General features: G+C 27.3%; 1 protein-coding gene across 10 annotated transcripts in view; it reads right to left on the bottom strand.

Moving 5' to 3' along the window:
- LOC129980836 (coiled-coil domain-containing protein AGAP005037-like) overlaps positions 1–15,263 on the bottom strand; it is a 1,244,995-nt gene that overhangs the window by 14,197 nt on the left and 1,215,535 nt on the right. For 7 of the 10 annotated variants that reach the window (XM_056091251.1, XM_056091254.1, XM_056091257.1 and 4 more), the window contains 6 exons: positions 14,550–14,654; positions 12,841–12,995; positions 11,141–11,256; positions 10,222–10,352; positions 9,117–9,192; positions 5,044–5,127 (listed from right to left, as the gene is read on the bottom strand). In XM_056091251.1, the coding sequence (XP_055947226.1) occupies positions 5,044–5,127; positions 9,117–9,192; positions 10,222–10,352; positions 11,141–11,256; positions 12,841–12,995; positions 14,550–14,654 (667 nt within the window). The remainder of the gene's footprint in view (positions 1–5,043; positions 5,128–9,116; positions 9,193–10,221; positions 10,353–11,140; positions 11,257–12,840; positions 12,996–14,549; positions 14,655–15,263) is intronic. The other 3 variants (XM_056091253.1, XM_056091256.1, XM_056091255.1) reach the window with 3 other exon arrangements.

Below are 15,263 nucleotides of genomic sequence, written 5' to 3' on the forward strand. Positions count from 1 at the left end.
ACATCAATAATTTTGACATTTTTTTAATATAAACAGTTTAAACAGATGCTTATTTCCTTTTCGCAAGCTAGAAGAGTGCTCATAGTGTTGTAATGTCAATTTGGATTTGATGCTACTTTGGTGAGTTTCGGCTCTTTCCCCATTAATTAATAAATACCGAAAATATTTTCTTAGATCTTATAAAAGAGTAGTAACAGAGTACAATTTTATTCAAATTATTTTACATTATTGAATAAATTTTAAAAAATAAATATATTCGTGCTATTAGGGCAAGAATTATGTATATATTTCTGAAATTTTTTTCTTTGCTGCCGTTTATAAAATAACATTATCAAGAGATCGTCGAATATTTTGAGTTAACTTTGCTTGCCCAAATTCATAAAATGATATGCCTTTCTACCATCTTTTAATTTTCCATCCAATCTAGTTCCTTAGTAAAAAGTTCAACCTATATACAAGTTTTTTTTTTTTTCAAAATGCCTCAACCATATAAATTTTTAGCTTTAAAACAATGATCCAGGAGTGATAATCAAATCATAATGCAAGGCATACAATTCGGCAGTGATAATTTCGAAAATTGGCACTCGACTTTGGCTAACATACTTTGTGAATAATATTTATTATATTACTTAGTGAAATAATTATAGATAGAAAAGATTTATTCAAAAAAGAAGATGTATTAATAAAAGGGAAAACTAGTAAGCCAAATCATTTTTCATACATTAGAGCTTAAATTGTAATAAAAGAATGGAAATAATTCTGAAGAAAACTCAATTTTTGCACCAGATTCATTATCAAGACATCTTATTCTAATTGAAATCTTATTATCACAACAAGTTAAATAAATTTTTGCATAGAACTGAAAATAAATAAGCCTTCGTTTGGAAAATGATAACTAAAAAAAACCTAATTATCACATCATGTAAAAATTAAGATTATGACTGTACAAAACATTTTTTGTAATGTAATCTTCAACATTAGGTTCTGAGGGCGAAATTACTTTCATAATTTCCTTACCATTTAAAATATGACGATAAGCAGATTATGTTGGAAGGACAAAATGTAAATGCATAACATCACTAAACTGCCATTAATTCATTCATTTGTATTATGTATTATACGTTATATTAATCCACCTATATTATGATGTTAGGCTTAATGTATTAATGTATACTTAATGTACACTGTTAATGTATTAAGCTATATTTAATGTACACCATGTAATTACTTAATGTACATTATACATAATAGCTTAATGTATTAAGCCATTAAACTAAGAGTCATACAAAAATTTTCTTCCTCACTGCCTAGTAGCCTAAGGGCCAAATATGAAGAAATTTCATATAATTGAAAATATCTTGACAGTGTTCTGGACTTTAAAAAAATGCGATACATCAGGCAAAAAATTTGATACTAATATCAAAGTTCTATTAAACAGTGGAATGTTGCTGAAGCTCCACGAAATTACAGGAAGAATTAGTCATTCTCTTGGTTTTTTAGTAATATTTAATTTCTACAAATTTTAATGCCATCTTCCTTAGATAGGATGAGTATAAAACTTGATTATTTCAGGCAAGTTATGTGATGTTATGATTTCTTACTAAGTTATCGCAGCTTTCTTTGACAGGTTGTAATTTTATCAAAAGAAACCAGGGGTCGACAAATTGAAGCTTGTGAATCATAAGCAGTTATTTAGGTGCATCCATGTGGTGTTGAAATGAAATGAAAATAAAACTATCAACATTTATAAGAATAATTCAAATGAAAGTATTTACATCTTATCTATTTCATTAGATTTATAATTTTTAGACATCAAGGCTGGTTGTTGTGAGCTCTATATTGTAATTTATAAAATTCTATCGAAAAATTTGCTTGAGAAGTTAAAAATCTTGAGCAAAAATCATTTCTGTTCAACTGAAATGACAGATATCTTACAGCAATATATATGCATTTTAAGATATTTTTCTGTATTAGTAATTATTTTCACATATGAATATCATTAAATGCTCATTAAAGAGCAATATTGCTGATATGTGTCTGATAACATATTAATGTGAGCAATAGTTTTTAAATATAAATTTAGGAGTCACAGAATTGATGTAAACTTGATATTGCATCTAAAATTGAAAATAAATAGCTACTAAAAATATCACAGACCATTAGGTTATAAATCAAATATAGACACTTTTGAAGAAAAATCAACTCATGGCTAATGCTACCTCAAAGCAATAATAATAAATTTTGTATTTTAAAAATTCTTAATAAAGATATAACTAATAATTATACTTGTTTCAATATAAAATAATTTATTTTATGTGCTGAAATTAATAGAATATTTCGTTGTTGTTTTGAATATTTTGTTCATTTTTTATGTAAAAATAAGAAATTATGCCTTAACTTGAAGTTATATGTAATTTATTATAAATCATACAAAAGCATTTTCAGGAACAATAAGATTATTTCTCATGCCATTTCGAATGAAGAAGAATAAAATTTCCGAATTTTAATGTTCTAATAAATATATAATCAATAATGTTACTCGTTCTATTAATACTTCCATATCGACTATTGCTCGTTCTATTAATATTTTCAGGAACATTCTATTATATTTCTGACATTCAATTCTGACTGCACATTCTATTAAGGCTTTCATGCTGACTATTGCTCGTTCTATTAATGCTTTCCTACTGACTATTGCTCGTTCTATTAACACTTTCATACTGATATTCTATTCCGACTGCACATTCTATTACGGCTTTCATACTATCATACATATTGCTCATTCTATCAATGCTTTTACATTGACTATTGCTCGTTCGATTAATGCTTTTGTACTGACTATTGCTCGTTCTATTAATAATTTCATGCTGACAATTGCTCGTTGTATTAATACTGTTATACTGACTATTGCTAGTTCTATAAATAGTTTCATATTGACTATTTGTTTAAATATATTTTTAGATTCTTTTTATTGAATGGACTCAATTACAGAAGAAATTTGTCGACCCCTGAAGCAGATGATTCACATTTTTACTTTCTATCACGAAAAGAAATGAAAGTCACACATTCATCGGTTTAGAAGAATTTATAATAATGCTTATGAATTTTTTCATCAATCCAGTGCAAAGTGAAAAATTTATTTCATTTTTTTTTCATGTTGTTTAAGTAAGATTGACTACAGTGGAAAACGGAATCTACGTTGGAAAATTAAAATTTTTCACTAAAGGTTAAGGATGTACTAATTTGAGCTGCGCACAAAACTCAAATAAAATTAACTGAGGTGACACTGATGGACATATATCTGAAAGCTAAGCAGATATATAAGCAAAATGGGGGGAGCATGTGATGCATAAATAATAGAATGCAATCAAAAATAAAATCACTTCATAGCATGCGCGGCAAAATACGTGTTTTTGTCAATTGGTCATGTAATATGAATACTTTGACTACATATTTTGTATTGTACAGAAATAGCATACATAGAACTATCTATTAAATGCTACCTAAATTTTAGATTATTTTGTTTATTTGAAAGAAAAGTGCCACAGTATGATTTTTTTTCTTTTCTTTTTCTCTGTTTAGAAAACTTCAGAATGCGCATATTTGTTCGAAAAATAACATCATAATTTCGGTTTTAATACGTAACTGCAGACACGAGTCAAAATAACACGGCGTTGTTCATTAGCTCTGATTATCACGAGGTATTTTGAATACAATCATCTCTTCAGTACTTTCAAGTTGTTCTTTCAGGGGCCTGTTGGCTAAAGTTTAAGTATGAGCCCATGCGTAAAACCGAGTCTTTTTCAAAGTTTTTGTTATTTATACAGTAATTGACTCCTTGCCTCTGAAATATTTGAATAATACCAAAAGAATAGAGAAATATTCTTAAAATAATATTTTAAAATGTTGTATTCTTCATTTTTTCTTGTTAATAGTTATTAACATTAGTGTAATTCCGTAATATCTAAACGAAATAAATCCTCATTGAAAGATTGTTTAGGTTTTTCTTATATAAAATCTTTTTAATATTTTAACATTTAACTTTTTTAATATTAGAGGTAACTTCATGATTTCCAGAATGCATTATGTTTCTAAAATAAATTCCAATGCTGTTTACAATTAACAAATCATTTTGACTCCATATCTCTTCCTGAGTGAAAAAATTCATGTCTCCAGTTATGGGTTAATATTTGCTATTAGAAAACGGAGCTAAGTAACAGAGAAAAGCTGCAACTGAAAAACTATAACCATAACTTAACTATATGCTATAGTAAAATTATAATTTTTCGTATTGTGGTACTGTTCTTTCAAACAAACCATTATCAGTAACCAGATTTCAGCTGAGCAATAATTCCATAAAATCACTTGAAAAACTCTTTTTTTGAAAGTAAAATTTTATTTAATTTATTTCTTGAAAATCTTATTTAGGAGATTTTACAAACCAAATGATATATATTTAAGCATACAATGACTCATAGATGATTAGCAAACTTATGAATCATTCACTAAATTCATCAAGAAACAATTTCAAATGACGGTTTAAAATCGAAAAAGGAATTTATTTCATATAATGCACTTTTCAATAAATTATATATGGTGAAAATAATCATAGTTCATATCTTATTTAGATGCATTTCAAACATCTGCAAGATTATAGAATTAATGCCCAGTGCAATAAATTACATAATCAAAGAAACAAATGACAAAATTTGTTTTGGCATATCTGTGTACAAGAAATTATTGCAACCCGCTTTTGAATGTTAAACTTTAATAATTTAAATTTCGAACAAAATGCCAAATTTAGAAATGCTGGCATTATAAAAGTCAAGAATAACAGAATTGTTATATAAACAGAGTTTATGTTCTATGTCTAATCAAGCAGTTTAGATTAAATATTAATAAATATATTTTTATTTACTTTGATTACGATTAAAATGAATTTATTTATTAAATAAAATTGAATAAAGACCCAGTTATGCCAATGTATTAAAAATACCTATAATGATTTAAACTACAATGACTAGAAATTAAAATTGCACTTACCGCTTTAGTGTAACTAGGGTTCCTGTAAGCTTTTTACAACGACGCAAAGCATTTTCTAGTCTATCTGGTTCCTCTTTAAGGAATCTGTAGCAAAACACAAGAAAAAGGTGACTGTTTATATTTGTCATTAAAACAAAAAGAAGCAGATTAACAAAATCATCGATTACAACACACATATTTCATTTCTGAAATAGAAAGGACAATATATGACTGTTCAAGGAACAATGAAATATTTTTCAATATCTCTCAGAACGATTAAAAAAACGTTGAAATTTATAGCGCTTATTCCAAAAGATGTATATTTATTATTAAAGAAACTGTTAAAAATAGCAATTTTGATTTTATTTAATCATACAAGTTTATTTGAAAACTATTTAGGATTTAGGCAAGATTTTACAAATTACTATTAAGAGAATGAAATTTTACTAATATGGAGCGATAAAGTGGTTGAAGAATAAACTAAAAGAATGGGCCCACCAATATGTTTCCAAAGAATAAGAAGTTTGGTAGAAAAAAAAGGTTTATGTTCAAATCTATTGCTTTTTTAAACTGTGAAACTAATAAATACAAGATGGATTAATGTGCATGTATCCATACACATTTTTAATTTTAATTGTGAATTAATTTTTAATAATACTTTAAAATGATTTTAAAATTGTGAGAATCTTTTTTCAGCTGAGTTATAAGCATTTGCTTAAAACAAGCAAAAATGGATTCAACCTAAATTAATAATTAAAATAATTAGGAAAATTAAGTACCACGATACTTACGAAAGAACACTATTACATATAATACAGAAACTAACACACAGCATTAAAAATGAAATATTACCTCAGAACACCAAAAATATGATGTTGATACTTTTCAGCACATTAATTGTCAAATAAAGTGTGTCACACAAGTTATATTTATATTTGTTTAAGGAATGAATCAAACATGCTACAAATGAAATCTTTAGTTTTTTTTGTTTGTTTTTTTAATCCTTAACTCATTCATAATTCTCACTCCATATAAATACATAATAATTGATAAAATATGGCTACCAAAGAAATTAAATTTGCCTTATGTTTATGAGGATTATTAAACAAATTAAATTTGCCTTATGTTTATGATGGTTATCAAACAAATTAAACTTGCCTTATGTTTACGATGATTATCAAACAAATTAAATTTGCCTTATGTTTACGATGATTATCAAACAAATTAAATTTGCCTTATGTTAGGAAGCGATTAAATTTTTTTTCAATGTCAATTTATCTCTACCTGCTGAGCTATTTAATGACAAAGTGCTAAATTCAGGTTCGTATTCATGGAACCCAGAATACAACCTTCTTTCTCAGAAAATAAATTATCCATTAATTACTGAAAATGTTATAGTTCCTTTTCATAATTACCCCCTAATTTTTTTTAAAAAAGTCATATAAAATTAAGCATTTTATTAATATTTGTAATATGAATAATTTCATACTATATTAGTGTGCTGCTCACAGAAAGCAATTGGGAATAAGCAACAAGAATAGGCATGTCCTTATTTTACTCTTTGATTTACGTGGCCGTATGAAATATACTCAATTCATATTCAAAAACATTTTTGACAGTTTTTGTCAAAATTTTATAATTTTGAATGTATTTGCTAACGGCCAAATAATCTGACAAATATTTTATTTCGCGGTAATTAACGTTTTAAACTTTACAAATATCTAATCTAAAAGTATGAATATCTGCCGCTCATAATTGAGAAGAGAATTATTAATTTTTAATATTTTCTTGTAAAAATTCAGCACTTTCAAGATGGTATTAGATCATTTTCTTTCTATATATCAAATATATTTTTTAATCACTTTCAAAGTTTCTCTATGAGCACAAAATACTGTATCAAATCTCAATGATTTTGTTCAGAATTCTGAATGTTCCATAAATATTGAGATGAAAGCAATATTATACAGCCACTTGTATAGCTAGAAATATCGTAAAAATATAGAATCTTACAGAATTAAAAAAAAAAAGTAACAATATTTTTTTTTTTTTTAAACCATACACTCTTTGTTGATTTCAATTAATCAATGATTTACTCAAACTTGTGGCTGATTATAAATTTGCATTGAAAAATAAATTAAAAATTCGGAATGAGCAAATTCGCTAATCATCATAAATTTTCAGATAAAAGCAAAAAATAAGAAGATAAGTTTTTATGTAGCAATGCAAGATTTTCCAGAGGAAAAACCATGTCAAATTATTAATGGTTTCTACAAAAAAGCATAACGTAATAAACGATCTTAGCTAGTTACTCCAAATAAAATAGTACAGTAGCTCTATCACAACACTTAAGTCATAAGAATACAATAAAATCAACTTTGAATGATATCAACTATGTTTGAAATAGTTTGAAGTCTGAAAATATAACATCAAAGTCTTACGATATAAATTCACATTGTACATCCATATTATAAATTTAGTCAGTGATAATTGAATCAATGAAACAGGAAAGTTATAAGGCGCATCATTATGTGTATAAATAATTTTAAAGGCTACAGTTTTAACAAGATTAAGTGCTCTAGTCTAGAATAATTTGGCATCCCACCAAAGCCCGTAACTAATAATTTGAGCATTTATTCATCACAAATTTTCAACAATCAGTTAAATAAGTAAACAGCTTTATGTCGAACAATTATGGAGGTATACATTAGTGTGTATACAAAAGACACTTACATCAAAGTAATTCTGAAAATTATTTGCATAGTATTTAAACCAAATACACAATATTTTGCAATTTAAATTTGCCTATTAGTACCAACTATTGCCCACTATTTTCACTATAACGGTCGTTATTCTGAATGCCATATTATATTATGAAGATGTCACAATATTGTGAGGCATTTTATGTTAACAAATACAACATTCTTTAATATAATACTTTTTTTGAGTGACTAAAGAACTAACTTTAACACTAATCCATGACTATGACTTTAAATGTCAATAAACAGCTTCTCAAAATATCATTGATAATATAAGTAATTTCTATGACACATAAATCTGATGGATTGTCTTCTGTGTAAATAATTATGGCATTCAGTACAAGCCTCCATTTATTTTTACGTTTAATATATTTTAAAATGAGTAGTTAAATAATTTTTTAAGTAAAAATTAAGATTAGTATAATATATATTTTTGATTCAAGGACACCCCTGGATGACAGCTCAATTATGCCATTGTATACAGCAAACCTATTTCATAAAATAATCAAACATAAATGCAATAATGCAGCAAGAAACAAATTACTGTATAATGGCTTTCATGTTTATTAATCTGAACTGCATCTAAAAGCAAGTCGTTTGTTAGACAAAAAATAAACCAACTTCACTCATTGCACAACAGACTTTTTATAATGAAATAATTCATTTTGGAATGATGCACATTTGATGTTTTTCCTAAAAGAAAAACAACTGTGTTCAAAATATGCCTGTTAGATTTGGTGTGTAACAACATAATTGTACACCCATGAGCTTTACAAAGTATTTTAAATATTTCAACAAAATTTAGTTCCGAGAGAGATAATAGGAGATTAAATAGGTTTTTTTCAGCCATGAAACATTGTATTTATATGAAATTCGTTCATTTTATATATTTCTTTCTATCATTCTATCCTCCATAATCTATAGCTATGGGCGATACCTACAGGTATCTCCCATGGCTTGCTACATAGTGTTATCTTCAATTATCACCAACTAGAACAATTGTTTCAACAATATGAAACATTTTTTTTCTTTGGTTTCATGCTTTACTGAAACTGTACAATATATATATATATATATATATATATATATATATATATATATATATATATATATATATATATATATATATATATATTTGTAAAAAAAAAAGAAACTGTTTTATAGATTTTTTAAAATTTAAAACATTTTACAATTATATATATTTTAGCAAAAACAGCAAAACTTTCAAATGAAATTCAAATAAATGGACAACTAGAATGATTTACTAAAAAAAGTGGAGCAGAAAACATTTTTTTTTAAAGCGAAAGCAGTTTTATATATGCAAATGAATTGACTTACTTTTCTTCTCTCACTACAACTTCCATTTCAGCAGCCATGACAGATTTTAAGCTATCTTGCAGATTGGGGAATCTCGCTGAATGAAGTACGAAAGTGAATTAAATATAGATTAAAACATAGCTAGAGTCAAAAATACAAAAATAGTAGCAATACATAAATACTGAAAAAAAATCAAAACAAAACTTTTTATTGAATAAAAGCATAAATTAAATAATAAAGTAATAAGAAAATAAATCATAAGCATCCATCCTTTTGAATGCATTAATTTTGCATTTCATATACATTCTTTAAGAAATTTTAGCATTGGTTCTTTGGTAAGAACCAATGTTAAAATTAAATGAACCAAGACAAGAGTATTATCAATTTAAATTGAAACTTAAAAGGAAGGATTCTGTAAGCTTATACTTTGAAATACTCAAAAATATTTTGAAGTTTCTAAGTTGAAGTATTTTTAATGAAGATTACCAATAAGAAATGTTTCTATATTTGTAAAGAACAAAAAAAAAAAAAAAAATCCTTTTTGTTATTTGTTAGAGCATGCAACAGCTAAATAGGTAGTGACGTTTTACAACCACAGTAAAAAGAAACAACAATCTACAGAGTGAAGAATTAAAAAGTATCACAATTGCTTAATTCATAAAACAGTTTAGACAAAAGATATTAGACGTGACATTTAAAAACAGTGCTAAAAGCACAATATGGAAACATCACACACACACACACACACACACACACACACACACACACACACACACACACACACACACACACACACACACACACACACACACACACACACACACACACACACACACACGTTTAAACTCTATGAATCATTTAACTACTATGAACTAAAAGAAATTTATTTTATGCTTTATGAATATATCTACTATATTTTTTAAAAAAATAAAAGAATGTTTAAATTACTTATAAAAAATATTCATAAAATTAGTAGATGAAAGCAAAAAGTTGTTTTAGAAATAATTTTAGATAGCAATGAATTTATATACATATCACTGAATTTATATATATGGCGTTTGGCCATGACCCACCCGAAGGTCACGGTTTGACTCGAAGGAAAATATACATGGAGAGATGGTGTTACCTTTTAAATCAGCGACTGTTTTACTAGCTCTGCTTAAGACTAGGGCCATTCCTTCGACATCACTCATGTTGACCCGACATTTGCGATTGATTACGTTGCTTCGAAGTTCTTCAACATGAGTCTCGAGTTCACTAAGCGGGAAAAGCAACATTAATACATAACGAAAGCATAAAAACTTCACAAAAAAGATTTAAAAATACAGAAGCAGAATAAAAATAGTTAGCATTTTCGTATAACACAACGTTAAGAATAAATCTAATACATACAGGAAAACATTATGTAGTTCATGATATGCTTTACAAGACGGCTGATTTGAGAAATTGTGACACTTTTTAATATCGAAATTTGGACATGAGTTCTTAGTTTAAAATTGAGATCAGATGATGTAGGCACTCAATTTCAAAACATCCATAAATCCTAACCTTAAGAATGGCACAAAAATTCGTAAGAACATTTTGAATTGATGCATTTATTATTTCATATGTAACCGCTTAAATCTGATAGAGGCATTCTTTCCGAATAAGCGTCTGTCTGTTTTCTTTCTTTTTTTAGATAATGGTATTTTATGATTTTCTTGAATGCTGAGGTTTGCAATTTTATAATTATAAAATTCTGAGATTTCATCACCGAATATTTCTCGCTCTAAATTCTAAAATAGAAAATTTTTTAGATAGAAAATACAATTTTGCCACTTGCCGTCTGAAACTGGCCAAGTTTGCAGCAATCAAAATTTACAAGCGATATGACACAGAGCAAGCTTTCCTGGGTTAAATTCATGTTTTACTTGACCTATTTCTTTTTGAAGGTATACAGGAACTAACAGATTTTTGGATACGAGCAGAACATTGTTTTATATTAAAGCACAGAACAGTAAAAAGACACTATGGAGACAAGACTTTAAAAACAAAGATTCTCTTACGTGAGGTCTTTTTCTAATCTAGTAACATCCTGTCGATAAAGATCTTCTTCCCTGGATACCCTCAATCGCTCTGCACACACCTGATCTTCACCTGATTGAGCTTGAGCCAGCATGGTCTAAAAGAAATTATATATATATGCTTATATTATATGCTGTAAAATAGACGCAGCAAGAGAGCAATGATTAAAATTGCTGGTAACTTCTGAAAATAATACCTTAACTTCTTCTGAAAATAATAATTAAATAAAAAATAAATAATAATTAAAAAAAAATTTTTTAATTATTATATTTGTGGAATTATGGCATTTTTTAAAAATATTTTTTTTCCAATTTCTAAAAGTAGATTACATTGTTCCCCTGAAATTGAAACCGTTTTTAATTGTTTCATCAACTACCTGACCGCCTGATTTTTTTCCATTGTTGAACGTTAGAGAAAACTGATAATTATCTAAAAATATATTCTCTGTTTTATTTACTGAGCTTTTGTATCACTGACGTTATCAATTGCATAAATGCAATTTTATTTGTATGTGTATATTTTTTTAAAGGACAAAAAAAAAAAAAAATCTCCACTGATGCGAGGTTAGACGCGCGTCTGCCCATCGAAAGAACACGCGTCTTCGTGGGATAAATATATGAGAATTGATACTATGAAGAGAAAACCAGCGGGAGTTATCTTTGCCAAAACTTTCTTGTATACTCTTTAATAAAAGTGTTATCCCAGAGTATGACTTGCATGGCATTGGCTTACAATAATTTGAAATATTGGTATGAATTTAAGGTACTTTTCCGTTAGCCGGGCGCAAATGTCGCCAATTGTGAACCAAACGCGAATTTGGCATACAAAATTTGGCGGAATTCTACATTTGGCGATTTTTTTGCTTGCGCCTGGCTCACGGATTGTGAACCAAACGCGAATTTTGCGGATTATACATTATTTGGCGATTTTTCGCTTGCGTCTGGCTAACGGATAAGTACCGAATTTAATACTTCCACTGAATATATTGTGTGATCCCTGGAACGTTTTTTGGCGATTAATCCCTGGCATGTGGTTAAACGTATCCGAAAAATCGGTGCGTTTTAGACATATTTTTTCTGACCGATTGCAACCAAAATTTGACACAGAATTATAATTGTAATCACGAAATCATTTTAATATAAGTCTTTGCTTTTTTGAATTATCGCGTTTGCATGTTTCTGACAGATCGACTGACAGTCAATCCCTTGTTGAATTTGCCTCAAAATTTGAAAGGCGTCTACACTATAGATGTACTGATCTGTGCCCCAAATTTATCTAACTCTTTTTTATTTTGTTGCTACCACGTTAACTTATTCGAATAGCTGAGTATACAGACTTTATCTGAACGGATTTTGCTTAAAATTTTATAGAAATCTATAAATTTGATGTATAAGAAACGTGTACCAAATTTCATCAGTACAATTCAAAGCGTTTCTGAACTATCTGTCCAACTGCCAAAGAAATATCAAACATAGTTTTTAAAATGTGTTTTTCGAATTCAGGAACTCAAACTAAAACGTGGAGATATATCAAAATCTCGTGTCCGAATTTTTTTGACGACTACAATAGTTTCTCTATACTTCGCATACGAGAAAGTAAAAGAAAAAATGCATGCCACATTTTTTCAGTTAATAAATACTGATGACATGTAATATTAAGTGGAAACAGAGAGAATAATTACCTTTATTTTGACGCACGTCTCTCGGACTGTGTCTCTTGCTGTGACCGACTGCGCCTGCGCGATGCGCCGCAAGTTCCGAACCTCCAGCCTCAGGTCCTTGGTTTGCTTCCTTAAATGTCGCAGCTGAACGTACATTTCAGGAGTAAGGTGGACTTCTTGGAAGAAATAGAAATGAATTTATTTAAAACAAACTACCTTTAAGGGCATATATAGTCTCACATACAGAGGCACTTAGTCTTATATATTATAATCCAGCTGAGGTATATATCTTTCAACCGCTTATGCAAGTTTCAAGAGCTTTTATGTGAAATAAAATGTAATTTCGTTTTAAATAGTAACATTTCGTTTTAAATTGTAACAAACAATTATGCCCCTATTTAATAAAATAACTTAAAAAATATAGTAAAAGGTATTTTGAGATTTTTGATTTATGGCTCTTCAATATGTATTTTTGGTCCTTTCCCTCTTTTTCTTTTTAAATAAATAAATTAATTAAAGTGAAATCATTAATAACCATTGTTTGGAAAATAAGTTATCTTTCTATGCCTTGTAAATTTTAGAATATTTTATTTAAAATATATAAGCATTCGTAAGCATCAAAATTAAGACTAAAACGTGAAGGAATCTGAAATCTAGCAACAGTTTGTGTTTATTTAGATGCTAACAAATAACCGTATCAGTTATTATAAAACAATCCGAAATTAAAATCAGCATTATAAATAAAAAAAAGCTATTAATTATTTGCTGTGCTCAAAAGAATTATATATATTTTTTCAAATGACTAAGAAATTTCTTTTAACAACATGTGTTCCATAAGAAAGTTATAAATACCAGTTAAGATGTTGTTTCAAAACAAAATAATCGATCGTTTTTGTAAAAAACATCTATATATTGTCTACTGTTTTTTCCGACAGATTACTTTCATTATTAATAAAGAAAAAATTATCTTATATTTGATATCGTACAATAGTTTGTTTTTAATTAATTTTATATATTAATAAATTTAATTATAAATAATTAAATTTATTATAATTAATTATATTAAGTTTTCCTTCAAAGCTGATATTTAAAAAGTTACAAATAAATATTTACATTGTTTATAAAAAACCAGAAGTAGCCAAAGCTTGAATGGAAAAAAAAAGCTGAATTTAAAAAAATATATAATGAATTGCACCATATATAAACATAAAAAAATAAAACAAATTTGATTAACTGAGTAATAAAATGAATAAATTTATATAAAAAATGAATGAGAAATTAAAATTGTTACAGAATTATTACATATAAAAATTAATTTATTTCAGTTATGGTAAAATTCGAATACGAAATCAATGAAATTCGCGTATATGTGTCATGTCTGTAAAAATAGAAATTTTTATATTCTTATTGTTTAATAAAAGAAAATCTAAAATTTATATATTATTGATAAAAGACATGAAAGAAAATAGTTATTAGATCACATATATTCAATATTCAAATTTTCAAGCAAACTCTACTGAAATTTCGAAGTTAACTTGTATGATTAAAAAATGTACATTTGGCTATAAGTGACATTATATAAGCGAGTCAAATTTTTAAATATAATAATACATACAATATGAATAATATAAATTACTGAAATTGAAATATTAAAGATGATAAAGCAATGAATATAAGCAGAGTCAGTGCAGAGAATATGATAATAAACATTAAAAAAATTGCAGCGCTACCTTTGGGAACAATATGTTCTCTGCTGTCGTAAATGACAGCTGAATGGGAAGGTGGTTTTGGATGAGGGGATGGTTTCATCCCTGGTATATACCTTTCTTCTTTATCTAATAGTCAGATGTGGGAAAATAACAGAAATTAAAAATATATTCTAACTGTGCCCGGCATGCAACAAAACAGAGCAAAAAACTACACAATAATCAAAACTGTGTCGGAAAAAAAAACTCATACAAAAATATTTACAAAACAAGACATGCAAGGACATTAATATGCATCAAAAACATGCACTAATATCATGCTTCTAAAGTAAAGTTCCAACATTTATTTATAGTTTCTATAAATAAAGAATTTGTGATACTAGCCGCCTTTAGCGACCAGCTTGTTCGTCTAGATTATTGACTTTTTAAGCTACTAAATAATTCAATGGAATGCATTTTTTTTAAAAAAATTATCTTAATTGATATGATTGGAAGAACATAAATTCAATTGATCCAGTTTATTGCAAATTAAGAAGTGCGTAAGAAAATAATAAATGCTGCAGCGAAAATCCTATTACAGAGTTGCTGATTGGCAAAAGAAAGCGATTGAATATTTTAATGGATGAATTTGAATTCCATTATAACATTTCAAACAGATTGTTATAAAAAATATTACTAAAATTAAATAAAAAAACTATAAAAAAATAAAATTGATATAATTAAAAAACTAATTTTTTG

The sequence above is a fragment of the Argiope bruennichi genome, chromosome 8 (genome assembly GCF_947563725.1).
Source record: "Argiope bruennichi chromosome 8, qqArgBrue1.1, whole genome shotgun sequence".
Lineage (NCBI taxonomy): Eukaryota > Metazoa > Arthropoda > Arachnida > Araneae > Araneidae > Argiope > Argiope bruennichi.